This window comes from Oratosquilla oratoria, chromosome 3 (assembly GCF_046742065.1).
Source record: "Oratosquilla oratoria isolate Oo_2021 chromosome 3, ASM4674206v1, whole genome shotgun sequence".
Classification (NCBI taxonomy): domain Eukaryota; kingdom Metazoa; phylum Arthropoda; class Malacostraca; order Stomatopoda; family Squillidae; genus Oratosquilla; species Oratosquilla oratoria.
Window position 1 is genome coordinate 64,176,550 of NC_134779.1, and position 27,765 is coordinate 64,204,314.

Genomic DNA, 27,765 nt, shown 5'->3' on the forward strand with positions numbered 1-27,765 from the left:
TAAAATACCTGAATTTATCTTATGATTCCTCTAATAAAAGTATATACATTTTCTATAATTTAAAACTGTATGAATGAGCTTAAATTTTCTTTAATTCTCCTATGTAATATATCAGTGAACTATTAATTAATTTTATAATCAAATCTCATAAAATATTGTGCATGCTAATTATAAAAATAAAATCTTAGTTTTGGCTATTCAAAAGGTAATTGAAATTCAAGTGGGACATGCATTATATCATATACAATATGCATGGGGGCTATGGGTTTCTTGTAAGAGTCATGGGATAATAGGATAATTATAATGTATACAATTTTTTTCATACATATACCTAGGGCTTTTTCAGAGGTGTGGAAGGCAGAAGTGGAGGGAGTGAACATGGGGGGGGCATCCAAGGATGAGATGGATGGATGGGGTAAAAGGGACACTAGGAAAGAGGGGAATGTCTGTTGAGGAAGGGAGAACAGAGAATGGTTGTGTATGGATGATGCTGTGATGTGTGAATGATATTTTGATGCAGCCCGAAGGGATTTTATTTTATTTATTTTTTATTATTTTTTTATTTTTTTTTTCATTTTTTTTTTATGAGGGAACAGAGAAGGGGGTTCACCAATTAAGCAAAGCAACCTTACTGTTGATGTGCTGTATCTTGCTACATTTCTTCTGACCCAGGGTGGTGGGCAGGATGCAGCGATGACCCATTATCCTGGAGGAGCCAAGAAAAGAGGGAGGGGTGGTGAATGGGAGTGGAGTATGTGGGAATGAAATGGATGGGAGTGGATTTATGCCTTTGAGTTTGGCTACCTCCCTTGTAAGGGGGAAAAAAGCTCTTGGTATATTTATGTAATCTCTACTTTCTCTCACTCACACACACATTTATCACTTAAAACCTCTACTATCTTTCCTTTTTACTACCCTCTTTCTTTTCTCCTTTGTTATCCCTATGACCTCTTTGATACAATATTCTTACCCAAAGAGAGAGAGAGAAGGGGGGGGGGAATTCATCAACCAATCAACCCAATGCCCTGGTTCTCTCTTGCAGGAGACCTGTGACCATTGGTTCAGTCCACAAGTCACCTAAAGGAAGAGGTTTTGTGTTGCTGTCTAGAAGGAGCGAGTGTATGGCTTACCAGCACTTCTATCCTGTGTGGTATGAGATTCTCTGTCTCTTATGAGGTGGATGATTGATTAATTATCTTTTTCACTCCTTTCTGACCTCAAATTTATTCATTTATTTTATTCTGCCTTTTGAATTAAATCTAAATTTATCAAATGCCTCATGGTAGGTCTACCATGAGGACAATTCCAAGGCTGATCCATTTCCCCCATATGATCAACAAGACGGCGCATCTGCGCTTTGCTCAGAGCCGTTCCTATCATAATAGATTTCCGACATGCCCTGGAGGCAAACATAGCTCGAACCCGGGATGGCCGGCACATGACACCAGGGGAGTCTGACAACATAAATATGAGTTCCTCAATGTCTCCTCGACCAAACTCCCACCCTCGACTTACGGGCATGGATACCAGTTTCACTCTTCTACCAGCACACTCTTCTTCATTAACACTGAATTCAAATCCATTTTTCACAAACACATGCATGTTATCCATGAGAATGGCTTCATTAGAAGCAGTGAGTTCTAGAACTTGTGGAATAATGAGTTTCTGATTCTGTAGAGTACAGGTTTGCTGTAGGGTTTCAAAGTTATATTTTTCATCTGTTGCATGCTGATCAATAATAAACAAATCCTGGTTCAGGCGGCCAATGATGAATCCCAAGTTAAACTGGCCAAGAATTTCCATCTGAAACAAAAAGAAAATATATTTTCTACATAAATCTGTTCAAGAAGAAGAAATAAATAATTTTCAATCATACATACATATACCAAAGGCTTTTTCCCCCATGGGGGGTAGCCAAAAATAAAATGGCATAGAAATCACTCCCAACCATTTCATTTCCCATATATTCCACTCCCCTCCACCCTCCTCCCTCCCTCTATCTTGGCACCTCCTAGATGACGGGTCATCCCTGCATCCTGTCCACTGCCCTGGGTCAGAAGCAGTGTCGCAAGACACAGCACATCCACAGTAAGGCCGCTTCATAAATTCGGCGACCCCCCCTCTCCATTCCCCCATGCAGAAAAGGAGAAGACGGGGAGAATTTTTTTCATACATACTTTCTCACCCCCTACCCACTCCCCCTCATGCATCACAGCCTCACCTATACACAACTCTTCTCTATTCACCCCTATCTTCTTCAATTTCAATCATGTAAATACCAAAAAAACTCCCCTTTATAAGGAAGGTGGCTGAGTCAAACCATAATTTTACTCTTCACCCATCCCTCTACCATCCAAAACCATTTGTTGTCCCTTTTATCTTAATTCTTTGAGGATGAAGGATCACCCCTGTCCCCAGCCCACTAATCAGGTCACAGACGATGCAGCAAGATGGCACTTCCAAAACAAGGTTCAACAGGTGAAGCGGGTTTACTATCACTTCATTACATGGTGATCCTCCCCACTCATCTATTCAAGAATTAATGGAGATGATGATAAGAAATCCCTTCAGGCTATGTCAATTTCCCATCCATTTATAACCACTCCCCACTCGTACCTATCTTTTTGTTTCTCTTTTTATTTTATCTATCCATCTCATTCTTGGTTTTCCCCTTCTCCACCTATACCTTACTTTTTTGCAATACTCTTTCACTCATTCTTTCTGTATGTCCAAACCATCCCAGGATTCTTTGATCAACCCTATCAGCTCTTTCCAGCACTGCTCTACCTCACCTCCTTTCTCATTCTATCCTCAAACCCCCATAATTCTTCTTAAATGTGTTTACGTTTCTCCTTTCTGCCTTCTTTAATTTTGTCTCTGCTCTATACAGTGTTGTGGGCACAACCTTGCCTTTACATAATTTTCTCTTTATTTATCCCCAGATACCTAATTCTCATGACATTTCATTCTCTTACTCTACAAGAAAATACAGTAATACAATAAAGCACAATACCTTTGAAAAACTAGCTTTATCCAATTCTTTCCGTAACTCATCCTCAGCTGACTGGTTATCATTTGGAGCAATCTTTGCCCTAAACTTTCTCGTTATTTCCTCTTGTTTTGTATCCTTACTGATGGAGGAGAGACATTTCTCTCTGATTTTTGAAATGTCTGTTCTAACTGTTATTCTTTTCCGTTTTTTTGCTCCATCTACTATTGGTTCACTTCCATCACAAATCACTACAATGGGCTTCACATTCTCTGGCTGACTCACAGGTGATTCTTCCTCATAATTTCTACTTTTGTTTGCTAATGATGTTTCCCCATTCAATTCAACACTGGAGCCTTCTTCATTTAAAATAACAACTTCGTTCTCTCCATTTTCATAATCTTCAGATAAAGAATTATTGTGGCCAATAGGTTTCAATTCTGTTTTTGGTTTACTATCCTGCTTTGCTTTCAAGGCCATCAGGAAATTATCAGTTGCATCATGGAGTTTCTTACATTTGATTGAGGATGGAGATGAAGTGGGTTTCTCAGTCTTCACTCTGCTTGCTGGACTGAATGCAAAGCTTTCTAACGACTTCATTCCAACAGGTTTACTTATCTCTTTCACCCCCGATAGCTCAACAAAATCAGAGTTTTCTACATCTGTTACAGAAACATCCAAATTTGTTTCATTTTCATGGCCATTTTCTGTAACATTATTTTCTATTTTGAAGCCATTTACAAGATGAGCATCTTTCCTGTCACTGACTTCTGACTCGAGAGGGCTTCTTGTGTTATTACATTCTTCTTCTATGATATCTGTTGATACACTGGAAACTTCTTCAACTTTTAAGGATTGGGCGTTTTCACATATTTCTCCATTTAATGCTTCACTTTCATTTAAAGAAGTATCTTTTTGAGATTCTACCAGTTCCAAAGTATCTTTCTCACTTACAGGTGTACCTTCCGAGAGGCTCTTCTTCATATCTAGTCTGGGTTCTGCAAAGAGAAGATACTCAATGAATACTGGGCATTTGATTTTTTCTTTTACATTCTTTAAGATATTCACATTAACACATAAGTCTTATTCAAGACAATAATGATAAGAAATGGGTGACAAACTTCCTAGCCAGCAGAGGGTGCAGTGACTGAATAACCATCTATCTAGGACCAAAAGACTACAACATAACACCTTAGAGGACAATATTATCATCAATGCTCTCAAGAGAAACACCACATGAGGACAGAGCCTTTATCAATATGATGTTTTGGTTGTTAGAGCTTTATCAAGTACTTGATAAAGCTCAAACTAACGACACATCGTACACACGTTGGCAACTGCCAATTATTTACAGCATCAATGATGTTTCACCTATTTAAACACAAAAGGAATAAACAAGACTAGGAAAGTGTGGAAAGCAGAAATGGAGGAAAAGACCTTAAGAGAAAGACTGGGAATGAGGTGAAAGGGGCTTTGGATGCACATGGAACGTCAAGCATGGAAGAGAGTACTACAGATGAGAGTAAATGGGAAGAGAATGTGAATGGATGAAAGGATGTTCTCATCTACTTCATAATTCAATTCACGAGGATGAGAGGGGGTGGGAGAGACACCATATGATGAAACTTTGAGTGTTATTGGCTCTTCATTTAGAAGAGCTGTGCCTCACTGTATTACATATACCAAAGGATTTTTCCCCCTTCTAAGGGAGGTAGCCAAACCACAAAGGCATAAACCACTCCTACCAATTCCATTCCCTACATACTCCACTCCCCTCCACCCTCTTCACTCCCTCTTATCTTGGCACCTCCTGGATGACAAGTCATCCCTGTATCTTGCCCACTGCCCTGGGTCAGAAGCAGTGTAGCAAGACACAGCACATCCACAGCAAGGCTGCTTCATTAAATCTGCGACCCCACTCTCGATCCTCTCATGCAGAAAAGGAGAAGATAGGGAGAAATCCATTCAGGCTGTGTCAATTTATCTCTCATACATACTCCCTCACCCCCCATCCATTCCCCCTCATGCATCACAGTATCATCCATACACAACCATTCTCCATTCACCCCTATCTTGTCCTCTCCCGTCCTTCCTCAACAGACATTCCCCTCTTCCCCAAAGCCCCCTTCACCCCATCCATCCACCTCATCCTAGGACATCCCTTCATGTTCACTCCCTCCACATCTGCTTTCCATACCTCTTTTACTAGTCTTTCTTCACTCATTCTTTCCATGTGTCCAAACCATTCTAATACTCTTTCATCAACCCTATCTCCCAACCCCTTTTCCACCCCTGTTCTCCTCCTCACCTCCTCATTTCTCACTCTATCCAGCCTAGTAACCCCCATCATACTTCTCAGACACCTCATCTCAAACACATTCAAACTCCTCTTTTCCTCTCTTATGTTCCATGTTTCTGCCCCATACAGTGCTGTTGGCTCAATCACTCCTTCATATAGTCTCCTCTTAGCATCCATTCCCAAATGTCTATTCCTCATTACACTTTTTAATCCACCAAGGCATTTACTTGCTTCTCTCAATCTACATTCTACCTCCACCTTCACTCCACCTTTTCCTGCCACATTTGCACCCAAGTATCTAAAACTATCCACTTCCTCCAGTTGCTCTCCCTTAATGCTCACTTCTAGACTAGTGCCACTTTCACCCCTTGTACATCTCATCACCTTACTTTTACCCACATTTATCTTCAGTTTTCTTCTATCACACACTCTCCCAAACTCTGTCACCAACTTCCTCAATCCCTCCTCCGATCATGCCACAAGCGCAGTGTCGTCTGCAAACAACAGCTGGCTCACCTCCCACCTTCATACAAAGAATCAAGTATCACCTAGTTCTGCACACATACGTTTATTCTTTGAGTCTGCATCAGCATCAGATGAGGAACGCTTCAGAGCCCCAGACAGGGGAGAAGATGCAGTGTTGCTTGTGTTCCCTGGGCTTTCTCGTCCAAACTTCTGGCTGAGATAGGAGAGCCTTTTGCCAGCTGATGGAGGAGTCTCCGGTGTACTTGGAGAACTCTTAACAAATGACAAGCTGGTCAAGGTTGTGTTTTGTAGTTTGAAACTTGAAGGAACAATTTCATATAGATTGTGTAATGATGCCTGAAAAGAATGTAAAATTACTTCAGAAAGAAAATAAATTTACTTATACAGAATAAATCTGTTAGTATCATTTATTCTGAAGAAAGTTTGTAGAATTTTGCAATAAACATTCAAAATCCATAAACCATACCTTTATTGTTGCTAGTAGTAATTTTTCGTTATTGACTAGAATCTGTCGTTTGTCTGGAGTTACGTTTATGTCCACATCTTCTTTAAGAAGTTTAATATTAAGCACTATACAAGGATACTGATACCGATTGTACTGGTGGTAAACTTCATTTACTAATTTAATAATCTGTAAAAAAAAAAACCTAAATTTCAATATAACTTATCAATCATTGTTAATGTTCTAGATCTGCTCTTTACCTTTCCCCCATCCAACCAACCATTACCCACAAAGGTGGCTCAGAATGGGGAGGTAAAATTCTCACCCCTTTTCACTTCCATCAACCATGTTCCTTTTAGTCCTTTCTGCTTAAACCACATGAAACTTATACCTCATCTCTAATGCTGGGAAAGTGTGTAACTCAACCTGTTTGACATCCTAATTATGAGCTGCTTATGGGTTCATTCACCTCATCCACCCAATCTTTTCTTAGTCTATCCCTTACTCTCATACCCTTAACATCAAATCAAAGCATACACTCAGCCACATACTTTTATCTACAAGGAATAGCAAGCTAGGATTTGTTGTCTTACTTTGGCAGGATCACACGGTCGTGAATTGATGAAATAAAATTGACGGTCTGTGGATGTTCTTCCTTGGCCATGGGCACAGGTGGATACATACCCTTCCAAACTAAACAAATCTGCAATCCATACATTAAGAGACACTTGTAATATATCCACATACTATATTCTCCTTTATAGCACAATTTAATCTTAAAATTATGTCTTAAAATCATGCATAAACTATTTTACCTTGAGTAAAACTGGCCCCTTCAAGACCAAATTCAGAAAGAACTTCATCACCTGCTGTGACCTGCTTAAATTCAAGCAAATTTTCCACCTGTAAAGGAATTAGGAGATTCAAATAAATCAATCAATCAATCCATTGCTCCTGGTCTCTCTTGCAGAAGACCTGTACCTTCTGATTTATCAATGCAAATAAGATATTCCAAAAATACAATCCAATTCATCTCACTTCTTATATGTCATTTCCTACAAAGTGAGGTGGTTGGGCACAGGAAAGGAACATCCTCACATATTTTACTCTGATCACACTCATCCCTTTCACATATTCATGCTCTAATCATATGAAAATTGCACTTTGTTTCTTTTCTCAGCAATACTGCCAGTTCATCCTTTGTACACCCTTTCATGGAACAAGTCAATATCTAAATCTATCCACTATTCTCCAACTCACTCTGTCACCCAAATACATTTTCACTTGTTCAACATCCTGGCTATAATTCAACCACTTCTTTCTTGGTATACACCTGCACACATTAAAGACCTGGGACCAATGATGGATACCTACTAGTGGTAGTCCTGTATGATGAAGAACAGAGAGAAACATCTCTGTTGCCCATTTTCAAAACATATCAATGCCATTAGAAAATTTCATCAGCAATTCCACTATAACTACTTCCTTTGTCAGGCACTCCATGTGATAACCATCTAACTTAGGAACCATCTCTTTCAAAGCTTGTCTGTCTATAAGGGACTTCTTACCCCTTATAAGGGAAGTAGTCATGTCAAAAGCACACACCCACTCCCACCCATTCCACTCCCATTCACCACCATTGTTTCCCTCTCATTTTAGCTCCTTGTGGATGAAGGACCATCCCTGTCTCCTGCCTACTGCCTGGGTTGGATGCAATGTAGCAAGATGCAGCACATCCACAGCAGGGCAACTTCAGTTTCAAAGCAGAATACTACTCAAACATCGACCACAACCTACCACACAAAAACATATATCCAGGAAACTAAACAAGCCCTTCAAGAAAGATCACAAAACTCAATACTCCAACAACCCTTGGATATGTGTTCCATAGAGAAATCCCTCCCATGCCAGACAAAAACTACACTAGCACAACTGTCACTGAGACAGTACCAACATAGAATGTACATGGCCACAGATTCAAACTGCCCGTTACAACCACCACACAGAAGACATAGAAGACCTCATACTACTATGCCCCACACTAACAATCCTCAGACGATAACCTTGAAGAATCCTTCTACTCCACCACATGCTTACCTATCTCTTCACTTACTAATATTACCATGCCTTCTCTCCCTCATCCTCTCTTCATTCCTGAGACCCTCCCAACTACACTCCCAAACTCAAACTCACCCCTCGCTTTCAACTTTGTTTCACTCAATGCCAACACATCCATCTTTCTTCTCACAAACATACTGCCTATCTCTTCCCATTTATTCTCATCTATACCACATCCATGCACATTAAGACCCAAACCCTGGGGTTCTGGTTAGAAAACTCCTCCCAGACCTTCTTATGCCTTTGCTTTTTCTAGGAATGTCCCCTTTGGGGCTACAGGGAGAAGGATGCCTAGTCCCATCCCCGTCCCATTTTTGTTGCCTTTTATGCCTCAAGTAGGAACACTTGCTGGGAGTATTCTTTTCCCCCACCACAGGATTTGGCAAAATGAGAAAATGAATATTCAGGAAAGTGGTACAGGACAGTAACAACAGTAACAAGAGTGGGGGGACAGTAGCAGTATAATAAAGTATCATTATTTCTCTATGAATAGAGATTTCCTCTACCACAAAATGATGTGTGCCTCTGGTCCATAGGGGCACCCCATACAGACCCTTAAGTATCAGCTGCATGCTACTGAGGAGTTTTTAACCCCACAATAACATGCAACCAATACCCCAGACACCAGAGCCTCACTTCATCATCAATTATGTACAAAATATGTAAACAGGAAACACTTTTTTTTTTTTTTTTTCAAACAAACCTGTTTGGCCCCAAAAATGGAGATGATGTTATCCCTCATGACACTGTGGCTGCTGGTTGCTACAATGGTTGTTTTCTTTCCCTTCTCATTTTGATTGGTGCAAGATAATCTGTAAGGAATGTGGGATAAAATACACTATGTTCATAAGATCTTATTTGGCAGTAATTTTTTTTATCAGCTCTTGCCTTGAGTTTCACCAACAGGTAACCTACAGCCCTAAAGTTGCTAATCCTGGTCCTCAAGTCCTCTTTGGGAGGAAAATTTGGACTGTTGTCTGTGTTGTATTTGTGTGGGATTTCTAAGCCATTGGCTGAAAGCAATAAGAGGAGAATAGTCATCAATTGTCAGCTCTCTATATAGGAAAAGGTGGAAAAAACACACCTGAAATTGAACAAGAGAAATCTTGGGCCTGCTCCAGAGACTAAACATCACCCTCTCAGGGATGTACTTCCAGACTTGGAACCTACGGGAAGAAGTATACAAGAAGCAAGAGTTGCAAACATGGATAGAATGAGAAATTTCAAGGTGTGGTGGAGAATGGAAATGGAAAGAGATGTTAAAGAATTTTTTGCTAAAGGTTAAGAATGTATTTTGGGCTTTTATGGATTTGGAGAAAGCATATGACAGGGTTGTGGGTAGGGATACGGTGATGAGATGGGTTGAAGATGAGGTTGACAGGTATGAGGCTAGAGGAATTTGACACCCTTGATTTTTTTTAGGTCACATGTGGCAGGGGGTAAAGTGGAGGTACAGGTAAATTGTGGAGGGGGTCTCAGGGTGAATGTGGGGAGAGGACTATACAATGAAGTGATTGTGTAGTGACTGTGTCCATGGCATTGGAGTGGAAACTTGGAATTTGAGAGGGAGGGGATTCTAAATGTGTTTGAGAAATATGATGGGACAAGGATGGATGGTGTCGGGGATGGGGGAGAGACCAAGGATAGAGGTACAGATGGTGAATGGGGTGGACTGGGGAGTGCTAGGATGATCTGGGCATGTGGATGGAATGAGTGATGAGAGACAGGAGAGAGAAAGAAAGAAAGAAAGAAAGAAAGAAAAAAAAACTGAAAAGTGGAAATGGATGGGAGCTTCAGGTAGAGGGGGAAGGAATGGGGTGGATGGGTAAGGTGTTGGATAGAGGAGAAACATCTGTCAAGTGGGGAAGGGACAGGACAGGGGGTGGTTGTGAATGAAGAGTGGAGTGGCTGATGATGGAGAGGGAGGTGACACAGCCCAAAGGGATTTCTTTGTGGCTGCTCTGTATGCTTCTTGAATGGATAAGAGGCTAAGGATTGCCATTTAATATGGCTGTGGGAGTAACCCAGCTTCAACTGTTGGATCTGTGGAGGTGCTGAGTCTTGCTGTACTGCCTGACCTGGGCAATGTGGCAGGGAATAGGAATTACCCTTCATTCATAAAGAGCTAAGACAGAGAGACAATGAATGAGTTTTTGGAGAGATGTTGGATGGGTACATGCTTTGATTTGGCTACCCTATGTATCAGCTGCATACTATTGAGCAGGTTTTAACCTTACAGTAACACGCAGCCAATACCCAAGACAGAGTGTAGGATTCATAGTAATGGATAATTGGATAAACTTGGGTTTAAGAAGGAAATAGGCAATAACTGGTTTACCAATATTGCTGTTGTTTTAAGAGAAGGTTAGAAACTTTATGGATAGGGATGATAGGTGGTAATGGACAAATTGCCTATTGTAGGCCTTATGGTCTCTTGTAATCTCCTTCATTCTTATGTTCTCCTCCACTTTTGTGAACCACCTCTCATAAGATAATAGGCAACAGTTTGTCTAATATACAATACATCCATATCTGGGAACAATACAAACTTCAACTCTCGTGCATATCTCACCTTACACCTGTTGAGATCAAACAATATGAATACAGGACATGGACCATCTTATGAAACTCTTTCTTGATATTTCGCTGGAACTCTTTGTGCCTTACAGGTAATGTGTAGAATAAATTTTGAATTGTCACTGTTGTTCCAATCTGATCAAAAAAAGTTGTAGCAATATATTAGTTATTGGTACTGATGAAAATGTCATTTATGTGGAAAATATGATGATAAATGATTCAAATAAAAGAACATGCACAGCCTCTTAATTTGGCCCCAATTGAGACAAACAAAAAACACACATACACACACATACAAACATGTATATGTGTGTGTGTGTGTATATATATATATATATATATACATACACATACCAAGGCTTTTTCCCCCTTACAAGGGAGGTAGCCAAAAAGGTAAAGGCATAAAAACACTCCCACCCATTTCATCCCTAAATACACTCCACACCCCTCCCACCCTTCCTCTTATCTGAGCACCTCCTGGATGACGGGTCATCCCTGCACCCCGCCCACCGCCCTGGGTCAGAAGCAGTGTCGCAAGACACAGTACATCCACAGCAAGGCCGCTTCATTTAATCGGCGACCCCCCCTCTCCGTCCCCCTTTGCATATAAGGCGAGGACGGGGAGAAATCCCTTCGGGCTGCGTCAAATTTACTCACACATACTACACCCCCCCACCCACCCCGCCCATTCCTCCTCATGCAGTCACAACATCATCCATATACAACCATTCTCCACTCACCTCTCTTCCGTCCTCTCCCTTCCTTCCTCAACAGACATTCCCCTCTTCCCCAAAGCCCCCTTCACCCCATCCATCCACCTCATCCTAGGACGTCCCCTCATGTTCACTCCCTCCACATCTGCCTTCCATACCTCTTTTACTAGTCTTTCTTCACTCATTCTTTCCATGTGTCCAAACCATCCTAATACTCTTTCATCAACCCTATCTCCCAAATCCTTTTTCACCCCTGTTCTCCTCCTCACCTCCTCATTTTTCACTCTATCCAGCCTAGTAACCCCCATCATACTTCTCAGACACCTCATCTCAAACACATTCAAACTCCTTCTCTCTTCTTCTCTTATGTTCCACGTTTCTGCCCCATACAGTGCTGTTGGCACAATCACTCCTTCATACAGTCTCCTCTTCGCATCCATTCCCAAATGTCTATTCCTCATTACACTCTTTAAACCACCAAGGCATTTACTCGCTTCTCTCAATCTACATTCTACCTCCACCTTCACTCCACCTTTTCCTGCTACACTTGCACCCAAGTATCTAAAACTATCCACTTCCTCCAGTCGCTCTCCCTTAATGTTCACTTCCAGTCTACTGCCACTTTCACCCCTTGTACATCTCATCACCTTACTTTTACCCACATTTATCTTTAGCTTTCTTCTATCACATACTCTCCCAAACTATGCCACCAGCTTCCTCAATCCCTCCTCTGACCCTGCCACAAGCGCAGTGTCGTCCGCAAACAACAGCTGGCTCACCTCCCACATACCAAAGGCTTTTTCCCCCTTACAAGGGAGGTAGCCAAAAAGAAAAAGGCATAAAAACCATTCCCACCTATTCCATCCCTAATACACTCCACTCCCCTCCAAACCTCCCTCTTATCTTGGGACCTCCTGGATGACGGGTCATCCCTGTATCTTGTCCAGTACCCTGGGTCAGAAGCAGTGTCGCAAGACACAGCACATCCACAGCAAAACCGCTTCATTAAATCGGCAACCCCCCCCTCTCCATCCCCTCATGCAGAAAAGAAGACAGGGAGAAATCCCTTTGGGCTCTGTCAAACTTTTTTCACACATACTACCTCACCCCCCATCCCCCCACCCATTCCACCTCATGCATCACAACCTCATCCATATACAACCATTCTCCATTCACCCCTGTCTTCTGTCCTCTCTCGTCCTTCCTCAACAGACATTCCCCTCTTCCCCAAAGCCCCTTTCACCCCATCCATCCATCTCATCCTAGGTCACCCCCTCATGTTCACTCCCTCCACCTCTGACTTCCATACCTCTTTTACTAGTCTTTCTTCACTCATTCTTTCCATGTGTCCAAACAATCCCAATACTCTTTCATCCACCCTATCTCCCAACTCCCTTTCCACCCCTGTTCTCCTCCTCACCTCCTCATTCCTCACTCTATCCAGACTAGTAGCCCCTATCATACTTCTCAGACACCTCTCAAACATATTCAAACTCCTTTTCTCTTCCTCTCTTATGTTCCATGTTTCTGGCCCATACAGTCCTGTTGGCACAATCACTCCTTCATACAATTTCTTCTTAGCATCCATTCCCAGATGTCTATTCCTCATTACACTTTTTAATCCACCAAAGCATATACTCGCTTCTCTAAATCTAAATTCTACCTCCACCTCCACTCCACCCTTTCCTGCCATATTAGCACCCAACTATCTAAAAATATCCACTTCCTCCAGTCGCTCTCCCTTAATGCTCACTTCCAGTCTGCTGCCACTTTCACCCCTTGTACATCTCATCACCTTACTTTTACCCACATTTATCTTCAATTTTCTTCTTTCACACACTCTCCCAAACTCTGTCACCAACTTCCTCAATCCCTCCTCTGATCCTGGTACAAGCGCAGTGTCATTCGCAAACAACAACTGGCTATCTCCCACTTTTCCCCATTTTCTTTAACCATCTCCAATCCCTGACCCACCACCCTTGCATTTACCTCTAGCACTACCCCATCCATGTATAAGTTGAACAGCCAGGGTGACAAAACATCCCTGACGAAGTCCCACCTTTACCTCGAACCACTCACTCTCTCCATTTCTAATCCTGACACATGCTCTACTACTCTCGTAAAAACTCTTGACAGCTCCTAGAAGCTTTCCTCCTACCCCGTATATCTGCAAAACCTCCCACAGTGCCTTCCTGTCTACCCTGTCATAAGCCTTTTCCAGATCCATAAAAGCCCAAAAAACATCCTTACCTTTTCCTATAGCTTTCTCACATATCTGTCTTACCACAAAAATCTGATCTACGCAACCTCTATCTGTCCTAGAGCTTGGAGAATCACTATGTTGAGAAGAATCAGTACTTACTTGTCTCGGTGTGGGTGTTTTGCTTTTAATTCTACCATTGTTGTCATACACGAGTTTCGTTCCCACTTCCTGACTGGCATGTCGAGTAGTTATGGTGAGGTCACCCAGTGCACACAGAGAACTCAGAGCTTCTCCTCGGAACCCATAGGTTTCTACGCCGACAACATCACCAAAATCTCTAATTTTGGACGTGTGATGCTTGAGAGCTGAAAATATAAACAATATATACATGCAAATATATACTGTACTCCATATTCTACATTGAACAAACTGTATGTAACAATAATAATTTTTGCCTTGATTTTCGTAAAGTGGAATACCAACGGTCCTACTTCAGCTAGCAATGGTCTTCAGACTCTCCCACAAATCTCCTCAGGAAAAAAATTTACACTACTGTATTGTCTTTGTTGTTTAAGTTTAGGACTATTTATATGTCACTGGCTGAAAGTGGTAGGAGGAAGGGGTAAGCTGCTAGTTGTCTGCTCTCCATGTGGGAGAAGGTGTAGGAAAACAGATGAAGTTGATAGACAGATTTTGGGCCCAGTCCAGAGATGGAATGTCAGCCCTGAGATGGAGGTGAGGGGGGTTGATAGGTTTTGAAAAGAGCAGCCTCATTGTCCATCTTGCAGGAACACCACAAGCAGGTATCCATCATTGGTTGCAGACAAGTAAATATCTACGGGGGAATAAAGGGTTATGAAAAAGCACCTGTGGATGCATGCAAAGAGAAGGCTGTATGAGGGAGTGATTGTACTCACAATACTGTATAGAGCATATACATACATACATACATATACTAAAGGCTTTTTCCCCCCTTACAAGGGAGGTAGCCAAAAACAAAGGTATAAAAACCACTCCCACCTATTCCATCACCAACATACTCCACTTCCATTCTGTGGTAAGCTACAGGAAAAGATAAGGATGTTTTTTGGGCTTTTATGGATTTGGAAAAAGCTTATGACAGGGTAGACAGGAAGGTGCTGTGGGAGGTATTGTAGATTTATGGGATAGGCGGAAAGTTTTTGGGAGCTGTCAAGAGTTTTTATGAGAGTAGTAGAATGTGTGTCAGGATTAGAAATGGAGAGAGTGAGTAGTTCAAGGTAAAGGTGGGATTTCATCAGGGATGCATTATGTCGCCCTGGTTGTTCAATCTATATATGGATGGGGTGGTGCTAGAGGTAAATGCAAGGGTAAAGGGTCAGGGATTGGATATGGTTAAAGAAAACGGAGAAAAGTGGGAGGTAAGCCAGCTGTTGTTTGCAGATGACACTGTGCTTGTAGCAGGGTCAGAGGAGGGATTGAGGAAGTTAGTGACAGAGTTTGGGAAGATGTGTGAAAGAAGTAAGGTGATGCGATGTACAAGGGGAGAAAATGGCAGCAGACTGGAAGTGAGCAGTAAGGGAGAGAGACTGGAGGACGTGGACATTTTTAGATACTTGGGTGTGAATGTGGCAGAAAAAAAAAAAGTAGAGGTGGAGGTAGAATGTAGATAGAGAGAAGCAAGTAAATGCCTTGGTGGATTAAAGAGTGTAATGAGGAATAGACATTTGGGAATGGATGCTAAGAGGAGACTGTATGAAGGAGTGATTGTGCCGACAGCACTGTATAGGGCAGAAACATGGAACATAAGAGAAGAAGAGAGAAGGAGTTTGAATGTGTTTGAGATGAGGTGTCTGAGAAGTATGATAGGGGTTACTAGGCTGAATAGTGAGAAATGAGGTGAGGAGGAGAACGAGGGTGAAAAGGGAGTTGGAAGATAGGGTAAATGAAAGAGTATTGGGATGGTTTGGATACATGGAAAGAATGAGTGAAGAAAGATTAATAAAAGAGGTGTGGAAGGCAGATGTGGGAGGAGTGAACATGAGGGGTCAACCTAGGATGAGATGGATAGATGGATGGGGTAAAAGGGGCTTTGGGAAAGAGGGGAATGTCTGTTGAGGAAGGACAGGAGAGGACAGAAGACGGGTGAATGGAGAATGGTTGTATATGGATAATGTTGTGATGCATGAGGTGGAATGGGTGGGGGATGGGGGGTGAGGTAGTATGCATGAGAAATAATTTGATGCAGCCTGAAGGGATTTCTCCCCATCTTCTTTTCTGGATGCGGGGATGGAGAGGGGGGTTGCCAATTTAACCCCTTGAGTCCCAGACGTGTGTTTTGTGATGCCTGTGTGTCACAGCTGAGTGCACCCGCCAGAAACCGAGCGTGCTCCCCGTGATACGCATGTGTCACAGTTATAAGCTGTGTGTATTGAGGGCTCTCAGGGCCTCGGTTTCTGGGTTATCTCTACCCACGTGGTGGCAAGAATCTGTGTTTACAAACATAAGGCTCCAGCCATTCATGGGACGGTTTGAAACGTTTGTTTACGTAAGGTTGACAGGTCGGTAACGAAGGGGTTAATGAAGCAGCCTTACTGTGGATGTGCTGTGTCTTGTGACACTGCTTCTGACCCAGGGCAGTGGGCAAGATGCAGGGATGACCCATCATCCAGGAGGTGTCAAGATAAGAGGGAGAGAAGAGGGTGGATGGGAGCAGAGTGTGATAGGGATGGAATGGGTGGGAGGGTTTTTTATGCCTTTGGTATATGTATGTATTTATGTGAATGACATGGATGAAGGTGTGGAATGTTACATGAACTTCTTTATATATGATACAAAGTTGTTAAAGAAAGTGAGTACTGAAATGGACTGTGACTCACTGCAGAGATCTGAACAGGGTCTGGGAATGGAGCCAGAAGTAGGAAGTGGACTTCAACATAAGGAAATATAGCAAAATGGAATTTGGAAAATGTAAAAAAAAAAAAAAAAAAAAAAAAAAAAAAAATCAGGACAATATAAAATTGGTGAAAAAGAAATAGCGAAGGCGGGATCTGAAAACGACCTGGGAATGATCATCACAAAAGATATGTCCCCTGACAAACATATAAACAAAATTGTTGGCAAAACCTATAAATCACTAAGATCAATAAAAGTGGCTTTTACTTACTTGGATGAAGAAATGGTAAAGAAAATATTAGTCACACTGATAAGGCCAATATTGGAATATGCAGAGACACTATGGTCACCCAGTACTAAAAAGAATATAAAGAAAATTGAAAGAATCCAGAGAGCAACTACGAAGATGGCCCTACCACTATCAAAAATGTCATATGAAGAAAGATTGTCAGAACTAGAACTACCAACTCTGGAAAAAAGAAGAGAAAGAGGTGACTTGTTGACCGTCTACAGAATTATGAAAGGTGTAGAACTCCTTGATAGAGTCGACTTTCTAAACTGGGATAAGAGAAACACAAGAGGACATGGAAAGAAACCCAAAAAGGGCAGTTATAGAAGAGACATGGAGGAGAAAAAAAAAAAAAAAAAAAAAAAAAAGGCTTACCCCACAGAGTGGTGGATGTATGGAACACACAAAAAAGAGAGAGAGAGAGAGAGAGAGAGAGAGAGAGAGAGAGAGAGAGAGAGAGAGAGAGAGAGAGAGAGGGGGAGAAAGTGAGGGGAGAGAAAGTGAGGGAAGAGAGAGGGGGAGAGAGAGGGAAAGAGAGGGAGAGGGAGGGAGAGGGAGGGAGAGAGAGAGAGAGAGAGAGAGAGAGATAGAGAGAGATAGAGAGAGAGAGAGAGAGAGAGAGAGAGAGAGAGAAGAAAAAAAGCATGGGAAGTGATGTGGATGGAGTAAACTTCAAAAGAAGACCAAGAATGAGTAGGATATAGAGGGTAAAGGTTGCTTTGCATATAAGAGGAACATCTATTAAGTAAGGAAAAGAGATTGCAAAAGATTGGAGTAAATGTAGAGTGGCTGTATTTGAGTGAATAAATGCCAGCCTGAAGGGATATCCTGTCTGCTTCATATATATATATATATATATATATATATATATATATATATATATATATATATATATATATATATATATATATATATATATATATTGAGAGAATGAAAGGGAAAGAGAGGATAAGGGGGCCTGGGTGTTACCAAATAATGAAGTGAAGGTGGCAAACCAGCTCTGGCTATTGGGTCCTCCTGTGGAGGCATTGTGTCCTACTACATCACCTTTGTCTTCGGCAGTGTGGTAGTGACAAACTGATTCTCACTGCTTCGAACACACTAGCATCGCATGCATGGGCCCTTGTTCAGCCCCTACTCAGGAAGAGCGAATTCATAACATAATTATAGTTGGGGGTAAGGCTTTTCTTATGTGGATATTAATATGTAGCTTGACCCCGATGACCCTTAATGAATAGGGCTCTGTTTGGTTAAATGCCCAGATATCCCAAAGGGGCGTGTTGGAGTCCTCCATGTTATTGGTCAGCATGTTGTGTACAGAGGTGAACTTGGCCAATCATGTACATCCTAAGATGAAAAGTACAGCCCTAGAGGGAGGTGCCTGGTGGTACCAAGGTCTTAAGGTTGGGAGATTGAAAAAAGTCAGACATTAGGGAGCTGCTCTTATCATTAGGTCAAGGCAAGTAGCACACATTCTGAAACTCCCACAAATCAATACACACACTCTAGCATCCTTAATAAAACAAACTAATTTTTATGCTGGTTTGTTCTCTCATCCTTGTGAAGATCAAAGTTTGCACCCTCCTGGGGTTATAGTCCCCATGCTGAGGAGAGAAGGATGACAATTCATCCATGAGATGCTACAATGGAAGGGGTGCTGAATGGGTTTCTGATGGATGGAATGGATGTGGGATGGCTGTGATGGAGTGAGGCAGAGGGTATACTTTGACTTGGCCATCCTCCTTTATGTCCAAAGAATGAAACTAATGTTTTTGAATATGAGGTCACTAAGAATATGGAGTGCCTTAAATTTGAGTGAAAATTTTCAAAGTGAGGTTCATTAAATGAAGGGTCAAGTGTGGTATAGTAATGGAGTATGAAATAACTTGACTTCAAACTGTTACATACTGGATCAAACTATACAAATTAATACTTACTCAATCCTTCAAAATCCGATTCCTCAACACCAAGACCATTGTCAGAAACTTCAATCAAAGTTCCTCCATGGTCCTTTAGTCGCACTTCAACTGAGGTAGCACCAGCATCAACACTGTTCTCAACTAGTTCCTTCACAGCTGTTCCCAGAGTCAAAACTACCTAACAATAACAAAAAATGCCAATTATTAACAGCGAGAAAAATGAATAAATAATCATCAATTGAGAAATAAAAATTACCTACAGAACACCCCCAAAAGAAAACACACACACATACATATATATATATCAAATAAACAAATAAATAAAAAATTGACTGGCAAGACTGATGACTCAATATCTGATGAATTTATACTGAGACTGGACACATGATAACCTTCCCCCATCTATTCATGAATTTACTGAGCAGATGAGAAGACCCTTTGGACTGTGACAGTTTCTCATCCATACAGACTATCAGGTAATGACAAGCAGACTGCCATCCTTGAGTACCATCTCTCAGTCATGACCATTATATTCACACTGTTGAGTATGAGGTTAACAGTAAAACTGGGCAGTACTCAACTTGTACTACATGACGAAACCATGAGATTCTGATACCCAAGTATAACTTTCTGTGGCTAAAAGCACTGTTGGCCATTGGCCAGCTCCAAACCACAATGCAATCTACCAAATTCACTTAACTATGGGTATAGACTGTCAGCTTCTTTACCCATCAAAATCTGCCTTGAAGTGTTTTATGACAAAATTATTGAGCCCACTAGTGTGACCAAGATTTAAAGATGATAAAGAGATTCCACACTTTTAAACCACTCACCTGTCCTGAACAGATACGATGCACAGTTGTTCTGTCAATGGCCTTGATTGATTTGGCCGCTTCGTCCGTTCCAGCAACAATATTCTCTCCATCTTTATTACTTTTAGTCTCAACACCTGTGAAGTAATTTACAGACATTTCAGTTAGTAACCAGTTCAATCAGCCTAGCAAATCAGGACAAGAATATTTACTTTTTCTTTCATCTACTACATATCTTCTAAAAAGGTTGTCATTGTAAAGAACTATGTAGTATAAAGCTGGCTACCCCATACATGGAGCCAACCCAGTGGGCTGTCAAAAGATCTTAGGGAACTATGAGGCTTACGTAAAAGGATCAATGTCACAGACTGATTGAAAACTGACAAGTTCAACCAATCTTTACACAACAGAAGGCCTATTTCTCTGACTGGAAACTTATTATTACACATGGTATTTTCTGAGGCATATACTGAACACTACAAGGCCTAATCTAACTTAATCTAAGAAGTCTCAAAAGCTCAGAATCTAATCTAAATAAAAAAATGGAAAATGGCACTAATGCAAGGACTATTTACCACCAAGAGCAACTGATTTAGTTACATGGTTTAAGAAACAGCCAATTTATGGCACATTTTCTTTGTCAATTACAATTGCATTTCATTTTGAAGAATATAATCTTTTCCAATGTGTTATAGTGTGCTGATATTTTTTTTTCAATTATTGTTTTAATCAAAAGTTATATAAAGTCTGGTTATGATGCTGATACTTTGATCTTAGCAAGCACTACACATCCTAACTTAATGTAATAAGTTTCAAAAGCTCAGAATTTACTTATCAAACAAAATGAAGAATGGCATTAATGCACTATTTCCTACCAAGAGCACAGACCAATTTATTTCCATGGATTAAGAAACAGCCAAACCCTACTTTTTGGTCAATTACAACTGCATTTCATTTTGAAGATTGTCATGTTTTCTTACTGCCTGTTAACAACCCATACAAGACTAATTAAGTGTAATTGCTGGAGTATCTAAAACAAGTGCAATCCCTTATCGATAATCAGTCTGCCTATTGAAGGATGTACTCAACTGAAATGACTTTGTCTTCTGTTGTCAATGAAGTATATTAATGGATGAAGGTATATGTGGTGTTCCAGTTTTATTGGATTTAAGTACAGCTTTTGACATGATAGTTCAGTTTATGACTTAAGGAGTGTGTCAAAATTGGAATCGATAGTGATACACTATTGTATTTGAGGAGTTCTCTGGAAAAATTTAACTATTGTGTCCAATTAGGTAGAGCAATTTCTTCTATGACAGAATCAGAATAAGGAGTTCCCTTGGCTAATGTGTCCTATTCTGTTTTACATACCATTGAGTTGTCATCACATGCATTCAGAGGGGAGGCAAGGGAGGGCAGTCCCCCCCCCCCTCCCTGAAATCCAGGATCTGAAACTCTGCCAGTTGTCATATATAATTCTGTTATATTTTTAACTATAGAATATCAGTGTATGATTGGTCAAAGTCAAACTGTAACTCAGCCAATTTGAAGTATCTTAATATAACATTATACCATTTAACCATATATGTACAATATATCTAATTCTGGCCCCCCCCACCTACAAAAATCATTCCCACCTCTACAAAAATTCTTGCAGATGCCCCTGGTTGTCATCTATACTAAAGAGCCATGGTTTAGAATTTATACCATTTGCTGGTGATGAGAAAATTGAACAGTAGATTGAGGAAAGCAAGTAAATGCCTTGGGAGATTAAAAAGTGTCATCAGAAATAATGTAGGTATCTGGGAATGGATGCAAAGAGGAGACTATAGAGTGACTGTGCCAGCAGCACTGTATGGGGCAGACTTGGAATTTAAGAAAGGCAGAAAGGAAAAGTTTGAATGTGTTTGAGATGAAATGCTTGAAAAGTATGGTAGAGGTTACTAGGTTGGATGGAGTGAAAAACAAGGTGAAGAGGGGAGCAGGAGTGGAAATGGAGATGGCCAATATGACTGAAGAAAGAGTATTGAGATGGTTTGGAAACATGGAAAGAATGAGTGAAGAAAGATTATTAAAGAAGGTGTGGAAGGCAGTGGTGGATGGAATGAACTTGAAGGGATGACCAAGGATGAGATGGATGGATGGGGTGAAGGGGGTTTTGAGCAAGAGGGGAATATCTGTTGATCAAGGAAGGGAGAAGGCAGAAGACAGGGATGACTAGAGAGTGCCTATGTATAGATGAGACTGCCATGCAAGGAAAGGAGGGGTATGGGTGCTTATGTGTGAATGATATTTTGACACATCCCAAAGGGATTTCACCCCATCTTCTCTTTTTCTGCAGGAGGGGACAGAGTGGGGTCACCAATTAAGTGAAGCGGCCTTACTGTGGTTGTGCTATGTCTTGCTGCATTGCTTCTGACCCAGGTATGAGCTGTCATCCATGAGGAGCTAAGATGAGGAGGAGGAAAGGGTGGTAGATGGAAGTGAAATGGGTGTGAGTAGCCTTTGACTTAGGCTACCTCCCTTATAAGGGGGAAAAAGGTTTAGGGATACAGATGGTATATAAATATTGTTCAATGTTGGCTTGTGAATGAAAACTAAACAGATCAAGTTGAATGAAGAAAAAACCAAATACCTAAGAGTAGGAAAGAATAAGGACTTCCTGAGGTTCAATATGACTAGGCTTTGTATCAATGGTACATTATAATATGGAGGTTACAAATGCAGTTAAGGACCTTGAAATAATTATAGATTGTGATTTGTGAAAAGACCAGTGAAATGTTTTTGCATAATCATGCCATCAGTTACTTGGCCTATTGTAATTTGCTATATTACAGCTTAACAAATTAACTTCTGAAAAAGTTAGAAAACATTATGAATAGAAGTGAAAATGTCTACCAATGAGGAAGAGGATTCCCACAACTTCTCAAACAACCCACAACACAAGACAAACCAAAATCAACCACAACCAATCAAAATCTGCTTACAAGAGAAACTCATGTAAATATGGGATAAAGGGCAATGGATGTAAGTACAGCCACCTAAGGTCTTGCCCAAAATTATTGAGCCACAGCCTCGATAAATAGTTAGGGTGAACTCTGGGCAGAGGTGCGCAAATGATCACCCAAACCTATGTAGGAACTCAATTAGGACCCGTTCATGCTTCAGTGAGAATTGGAGATTCCCACACATCACAGGAACAGCACAAAGGAGGAAGGAGACTGAAAAGTGAGCTGCCCCCAACATGCACAACCCAAACAATGGGACAAATCTAATTACCCAACAATACATTAACCCATAAATACAGGACAACACAGCAGCCCAACATTTTATCAAACAATGGCCTACTGTGAAACAACCCCCAGAATTGACAACACACTCACCCAGAGAATAATAGATATGAGGCAGAAGTCACAGAAAGCAATGGGCATATTGATGGACAGAATGGAAAGACTGGAGATACAACCACCTCTACCACTAACAACCTTGACTTACACAAACATAAGGGAACTCTATCCTAAAAGTAATCTTCTAATGCTAGAAGAAATGGCCCATAAGAATGATCTACTTTTCTTTGCTCTAACAGAAACCCATCTAAACAGTGATCATCTAAATACAGAAGTGAACATAAAAGAATATATTGTTTTTAGAAGAGACAGAATAAACAGAAGCCATGGTGGGGTAGCAATATACATCAAGGAAGAAACCTCAGCAACAACAAAGGAAATACTGTTTCTCAAATGGAGCAACTGAAGTACTTGGGGCTTCTAATGAGACCACAAAACCTAGTACAGTGAGTCCTCCTTATACAGTAATTCTTTATCTGGTAAATTCACAGTTACGGTATTTGGTAATTACTACCCTCGATTCTATTTACGGTAAGAACAATTCAAAGATACTGTATCTACTTGTATTTTGAAGAGGAAAGAGCAGGGAGAAGGTACGTCTGCCATATCCTATTACTACATGTTATAATGGGTTCGGTATATGGTAATTTCAATTTGCAGTAAGGTTTTCAGGAATGCATATGTACCGTATAACGAGGACTTACTGTACTCATGCATGCTTCAGCCACCCCACAACAGCAATATCACAGCGGCTGCAAGACAGATGAGAGGCTGGGCCTTAAGAACTTTCATAACAAAGAAAGGAAAATGCATGGTCATCCTATGGAAACCACTGATCCTACCCAAGCTGGAGTACTGTTGCCAACTGTGGTCCCCCCACACCATCCACATCACTACCCTCGAAGCTATCCAGAGAACCTTCACCGGCAGGATTCAGGGAGTTCAGCATATGAACTACTGGTAAAGACTCAGCCACTTGAAGTTGTATTCTCTTCACAGGAAAGAGAGATGCATTGTGGGACTTTAAGAACTGCTGAATAATTTAAAAATATGCTTTAAAACCTTTGCAAGGAGTGCTCCAAGGCTATACAAGGTATTTTTTTAGAGGTGCACACCTACATGATATAGCATTAGAAAATTAATTATTAATTTTGCAAATTATAATACACCAATGTAATATACATTTTTTTTTAGCAGAAATCAATAACAAAAAACCTTGCTAAAAGCAAATATACTACTGAACAAAGCTGCAAGCATAGCATCAAGATGCCATGTTGTCATCTGTCCAGACCAGTTAATGTCAGTTAGACAATGGTTTTCACTTTGTGCACCAGGTTTTCTCCAACTCCAGGTGATGTTAATAAGTGCTGTTACAAAGACAATAGGGCTTCCTTCAAGCTATGCAAGGGCTTTATTCCCCGCTGTCCAATTGAGTTCTTAAGCAGGCTGTCAGCATCCATGACGACAATTATGACGACCCAGATGATCTTTAGAATTACAGGTACCACATTACTAAATACAGCTTAGGTTACATAGGTTAGGTTAGAATAGACAAATTTATCATCTTTTAATTTCTTTGACCTCTGCATCCGTGACGATGATGCTGACAATGACCCGCATAATCTTTAGAATTACAGGTACCATATTACTAAATACAGCTTAGGTTAAGTAGGTTAGGTAGATTAGGTTATAGACAAATTTATCATTCTTTCATTTCTTCAACCTCAAACATCTATCAAAACAAACATGGCGTGTCATTCACCCACCATGACTTCATGCATTAGTAAATCAGTTTTAGCAACTTTTTTGTTGATTTCTGCCAAGAAAAATGCAATTACGTTGATGTAGTATAATTCATAAAATCATCAATTTTCTATTCCTATATCACATACACCTCTAAAAATTTACTCTATATAATATGCTTCTCCAACTTTTCAAAATATGATTGAAGACCCAATCCAATGACTCATGGAATACTATAAATTCATTGAGAAGACGATGGAGTATTAGTATAGTTGCTAAGATCTTAATTCCCCTGCTTAGTGCCCGTATATTACGCCGCCCATGAACGGCACTCTCAGGGTTCACAAAGAGAAAGATCTACTTGGGAAGCTCTGCATGTCTTTGGGCAGAGTGGTACTCTGAGCATTGTTACATGTAAAATTTCAGCTTATTTTTTATCTAAGGTAGTTTAGATCCTTACTTAGCCCACCATGGGAGCAAAATTTGTAACACAAGGTCCTGTCTAACCTCAATAATTCAACTGGTAATCTTGCAATCATAATGAAGCTCCTCTCACCAATTTCCTTATTGAAACTGTGAACTACCCTATTCTATTGCTATCACTTCCTGGCAGTGAATGGGCAAGTTACATGACCATGCCCTCTACAATCAAGCCCCACGCCCTCTACAATCAAGCCCCACACCCTCTACAATCAAGCCATACCACAGTATAAGGCATGGGCGCAAATGTGAGAGACAAACTCTCCCATCAAGAGCCCCGGAAAGGATTAAGACCCTACTGGCAACCAGCCTAGGCCATGAGGGTCCAAAAATCTTCAACGCCCTCCCAAAAGAGGTGAGAGAGAAAACTAAATGCTCGGTGGACAGCTTCAAACATGCACTGGACAGGTTCCTGCGGAAGGTAGGTGCCAGACGAGCCTCCAGTGCCAGGCTACACTGCCATCAGTAGGTTCTCTCAAAACACACTACCAGACCAACTGGCCCTCGCGAGGAAGGACAACAGGACTGGCAGCAGCGGTAGTCCACTACGGCTGTGAGGATCGACCTCAGAACTTCACTGACTAAGTAAACTAAGTAAGTAAAACCGAAGTATATGATAATGTTCCCTTCACCTGGTACTCCTACGGATATTCCCGCCAAAAGGCTATAAATTAGATTAAACAGTAACAGACATTATCACTCTAATTTCTGTAGACTACCTTTACTGAAGCTGTAACTGTTGGTCCCATTCACTTGGTAGCCTTTTGTTTACACTAGTAAATGAAATGAACAAATTTAAAAATTCCAAATCATAACAAAACTGAGCTCTCTAGTATCATTCTGGAAGGATTACATGTTACCTAGCATTACTATCAATGACACATATTGTTCACACACGCATCCTATAATTCAAATAACAACAACAGTCTTCACATTAAAGACACATTGCATCTCCTACATACTAATAATACTACAAGTTCAACAACCCTCTAAGAAAACAACCACCTGATCCGTCGCTCATCCCGCCTTTCTAAGATATTCAAACGTGCTTAAAATTTATATATTTTTTCAAAACAATATATTATTTGACGTAAAGATTTCATATCTACAATGATTATTCATCCACGCTAATGTTTTAATGCAGTTATGTACTTGCTTGTTTGATATTTACGTTGTCTTTCTGAATGATAAATTGCCAAAACATATATTATGTGTTTTTCCTATAAATTGTGTGATGAGACAAAATTCGATTTTATTTCATTAAATCTATTTCTGTAGAAGTGAAAAAGCTTCTTCGATTTTTTTTAAAGAAATTATACATATCCCTAATGTCGAAAATTAGACCGTATACTGAACGAAAGCCACGATGGGCGTCAAGTACGCAATCAGTATCACTTGCACTTTGGCCTTAACTTGTGTTAGCTGATAGTACAGTACATGGAGAATAACCTATTACTTTCCGTCAGTGCTGAATCACCACGCCAGAACTTGTCAAAAGAATTGAAATCACGAGAAAATTGGCGTCAATACACAGATTGTTGTGACCCTGCTGTGTGGCACATTGGCATCGCACGAGCCAGAGCAACAATTGCGTCAAGAGAAACTGGGGCGGTGTGCTGGCACTCCCTGTTGTGTAAAATATGGGTTCCATAGCCTGATGTTGTTTCTTGTGAATCCAAGTGTAATACTCTAGGATCGTCAACATAGGGAAGCCTACTATGGCAGAAGTAAAAGCCAAAGATATCCAGGATCTTCTGGAAAGTTTCTCTAAGTGCAGCAACGGCCAGAAGAAGGAGAACCTACCCACTGTAAGAACGTGAGGTATTTGTTTTGCCATAGTTTAGATAGATAAGTGATGTAGCTATCTAGGGGAATGTGGATATTGGCAAAGGAATATTTAGACCAGAACATGCCCTTATAAATATACTTCTAGTAACAGGTTGCTAGCAGCTATAACCTGTTACTTCCATTTCTAGTGACTAGTTACTGTAACTGTTGTTGCGACCATCTTGTAGTTTAGAAAGAAGTGTTTTGGGTTTTCATAATCCAATTGAAGTATAACTTCATGTGCTTAAGCTTCGACATTTTAGATGAAAATATAAGAGCTGACAGTTGTTTTGCAAGTAATATGTGCTGGGTCATGTTGTGAGTTGACAGTCATGGTCATGTGTTTTGACTTTAGATGTAAAATTACATGAATTTTTGTATTTTAGGTTCAAGAGGAGTCAAGTTACTTGATAACTAACCAAGCAAATATTGGTTTCATGTCTTGCATATCGGTTTATCACTTAGGTCAAGACTTACAGGTTGACCAAAACATATTGAACTTGAGTTTGTATGTGGTCAGGTTTTTTTTTTTTTTTTTTTGTATCTATTTATTTTTTAATTTTCAGAAGTGCACACCTATGTGATAGTTACTAATAGAAAATTAAATAATTTTGTAAATTATAATACATCGTAATATACGATATTCT

At 40.6% G+C, this 27,765-nt stretch overlaps 2 protein-coding genes across 5 annotated transcripts in view; one reads left to right on the forward strand and one right to left on the reverse strand.

Moving 5' to 3' along the window:
- Positions 1-1,055: 1,055 nt before the first annotated feature.
- Positions 1,056-26,398, reverse strand: Pms2 (mismatch repair endonuclease PMS2). 2 transcript variants are annotated; one of them, XM_076181861.1, is made up of 12 exons: positions 26,294-26,398; positions 19,743-19,858; positions 18,928-19,087; positions 13,987-14,192; positions 10,907-11,046; positions 9,038-9,146; positions 7,032-7,119; positions 6,810-6,919; positions 6,241-6,405; positions 5,855-6,110; positions 3,014-3,987; positions 1,056-1,803 (listed from the first exon to the last, which is right to left on the reverse strand). In XM_076181861.1, the coding sequence occupies exons 1-12, from the start codon at positions 26,310-26,312 to the stop codon at positions 1,237-1,239; spliced, it is 2,910 nt and encodes a 969-aa protein (XP_076037976.1). In that variant the 5' UTR covers positions 26,313-26,398; the 3' UTR covers positions 1,056-1,236. The 2 variants fall into 2 exon arrangements, with proteins under 2 accessions (XP_076037976.1, XP_076037970.1); XM_076181855.1 differs by having other exon boundaries at positions 5,837-6,110.
- Positions 26,399-26,633: 235 nt separating this feature from the next.
- EDTP (Egg-derived tyrosine phosphatase) overlaps positions 26,634-27,765 on the forward strand; it is a 32,901-nt gene continuing 31,769 nt past the window's right edge. For all 3 annotated transcript variants that reach the window (XM_076181890.1, XM_076181902.1, XM_076181896.1), the window contains exon 1: positions 26,634-27,099. In XM_076181890.1, the coding sequence (XP_076038005.1) occupies positions 27,010-27,099 (90 nt within the window). In that variant the 5' untranslated portion in view covers positions 26,634-27,009. The remainder of the gene's footprint in view (positions 27,100-27,765) is intronic.

Coding starts and splice junctions, on each gene's coding strand:
- Pms2 (XM_076181855.1), bottom strand. Junction 6,406..6,809: donor GACCGTGTGATCCTGCCAAA/GTAAGACAACAA, acceptor TTTTTTTTACAG/ATTATTAAATTAGTAAATGA. Junction 1,804..3,013: donor ATAAAGCTAGTTTTTCAAAG/GTATTGTGCTTT, acceptor TTTTTGTTTCAG/ATGGAAATTCTTGGCCAGTT.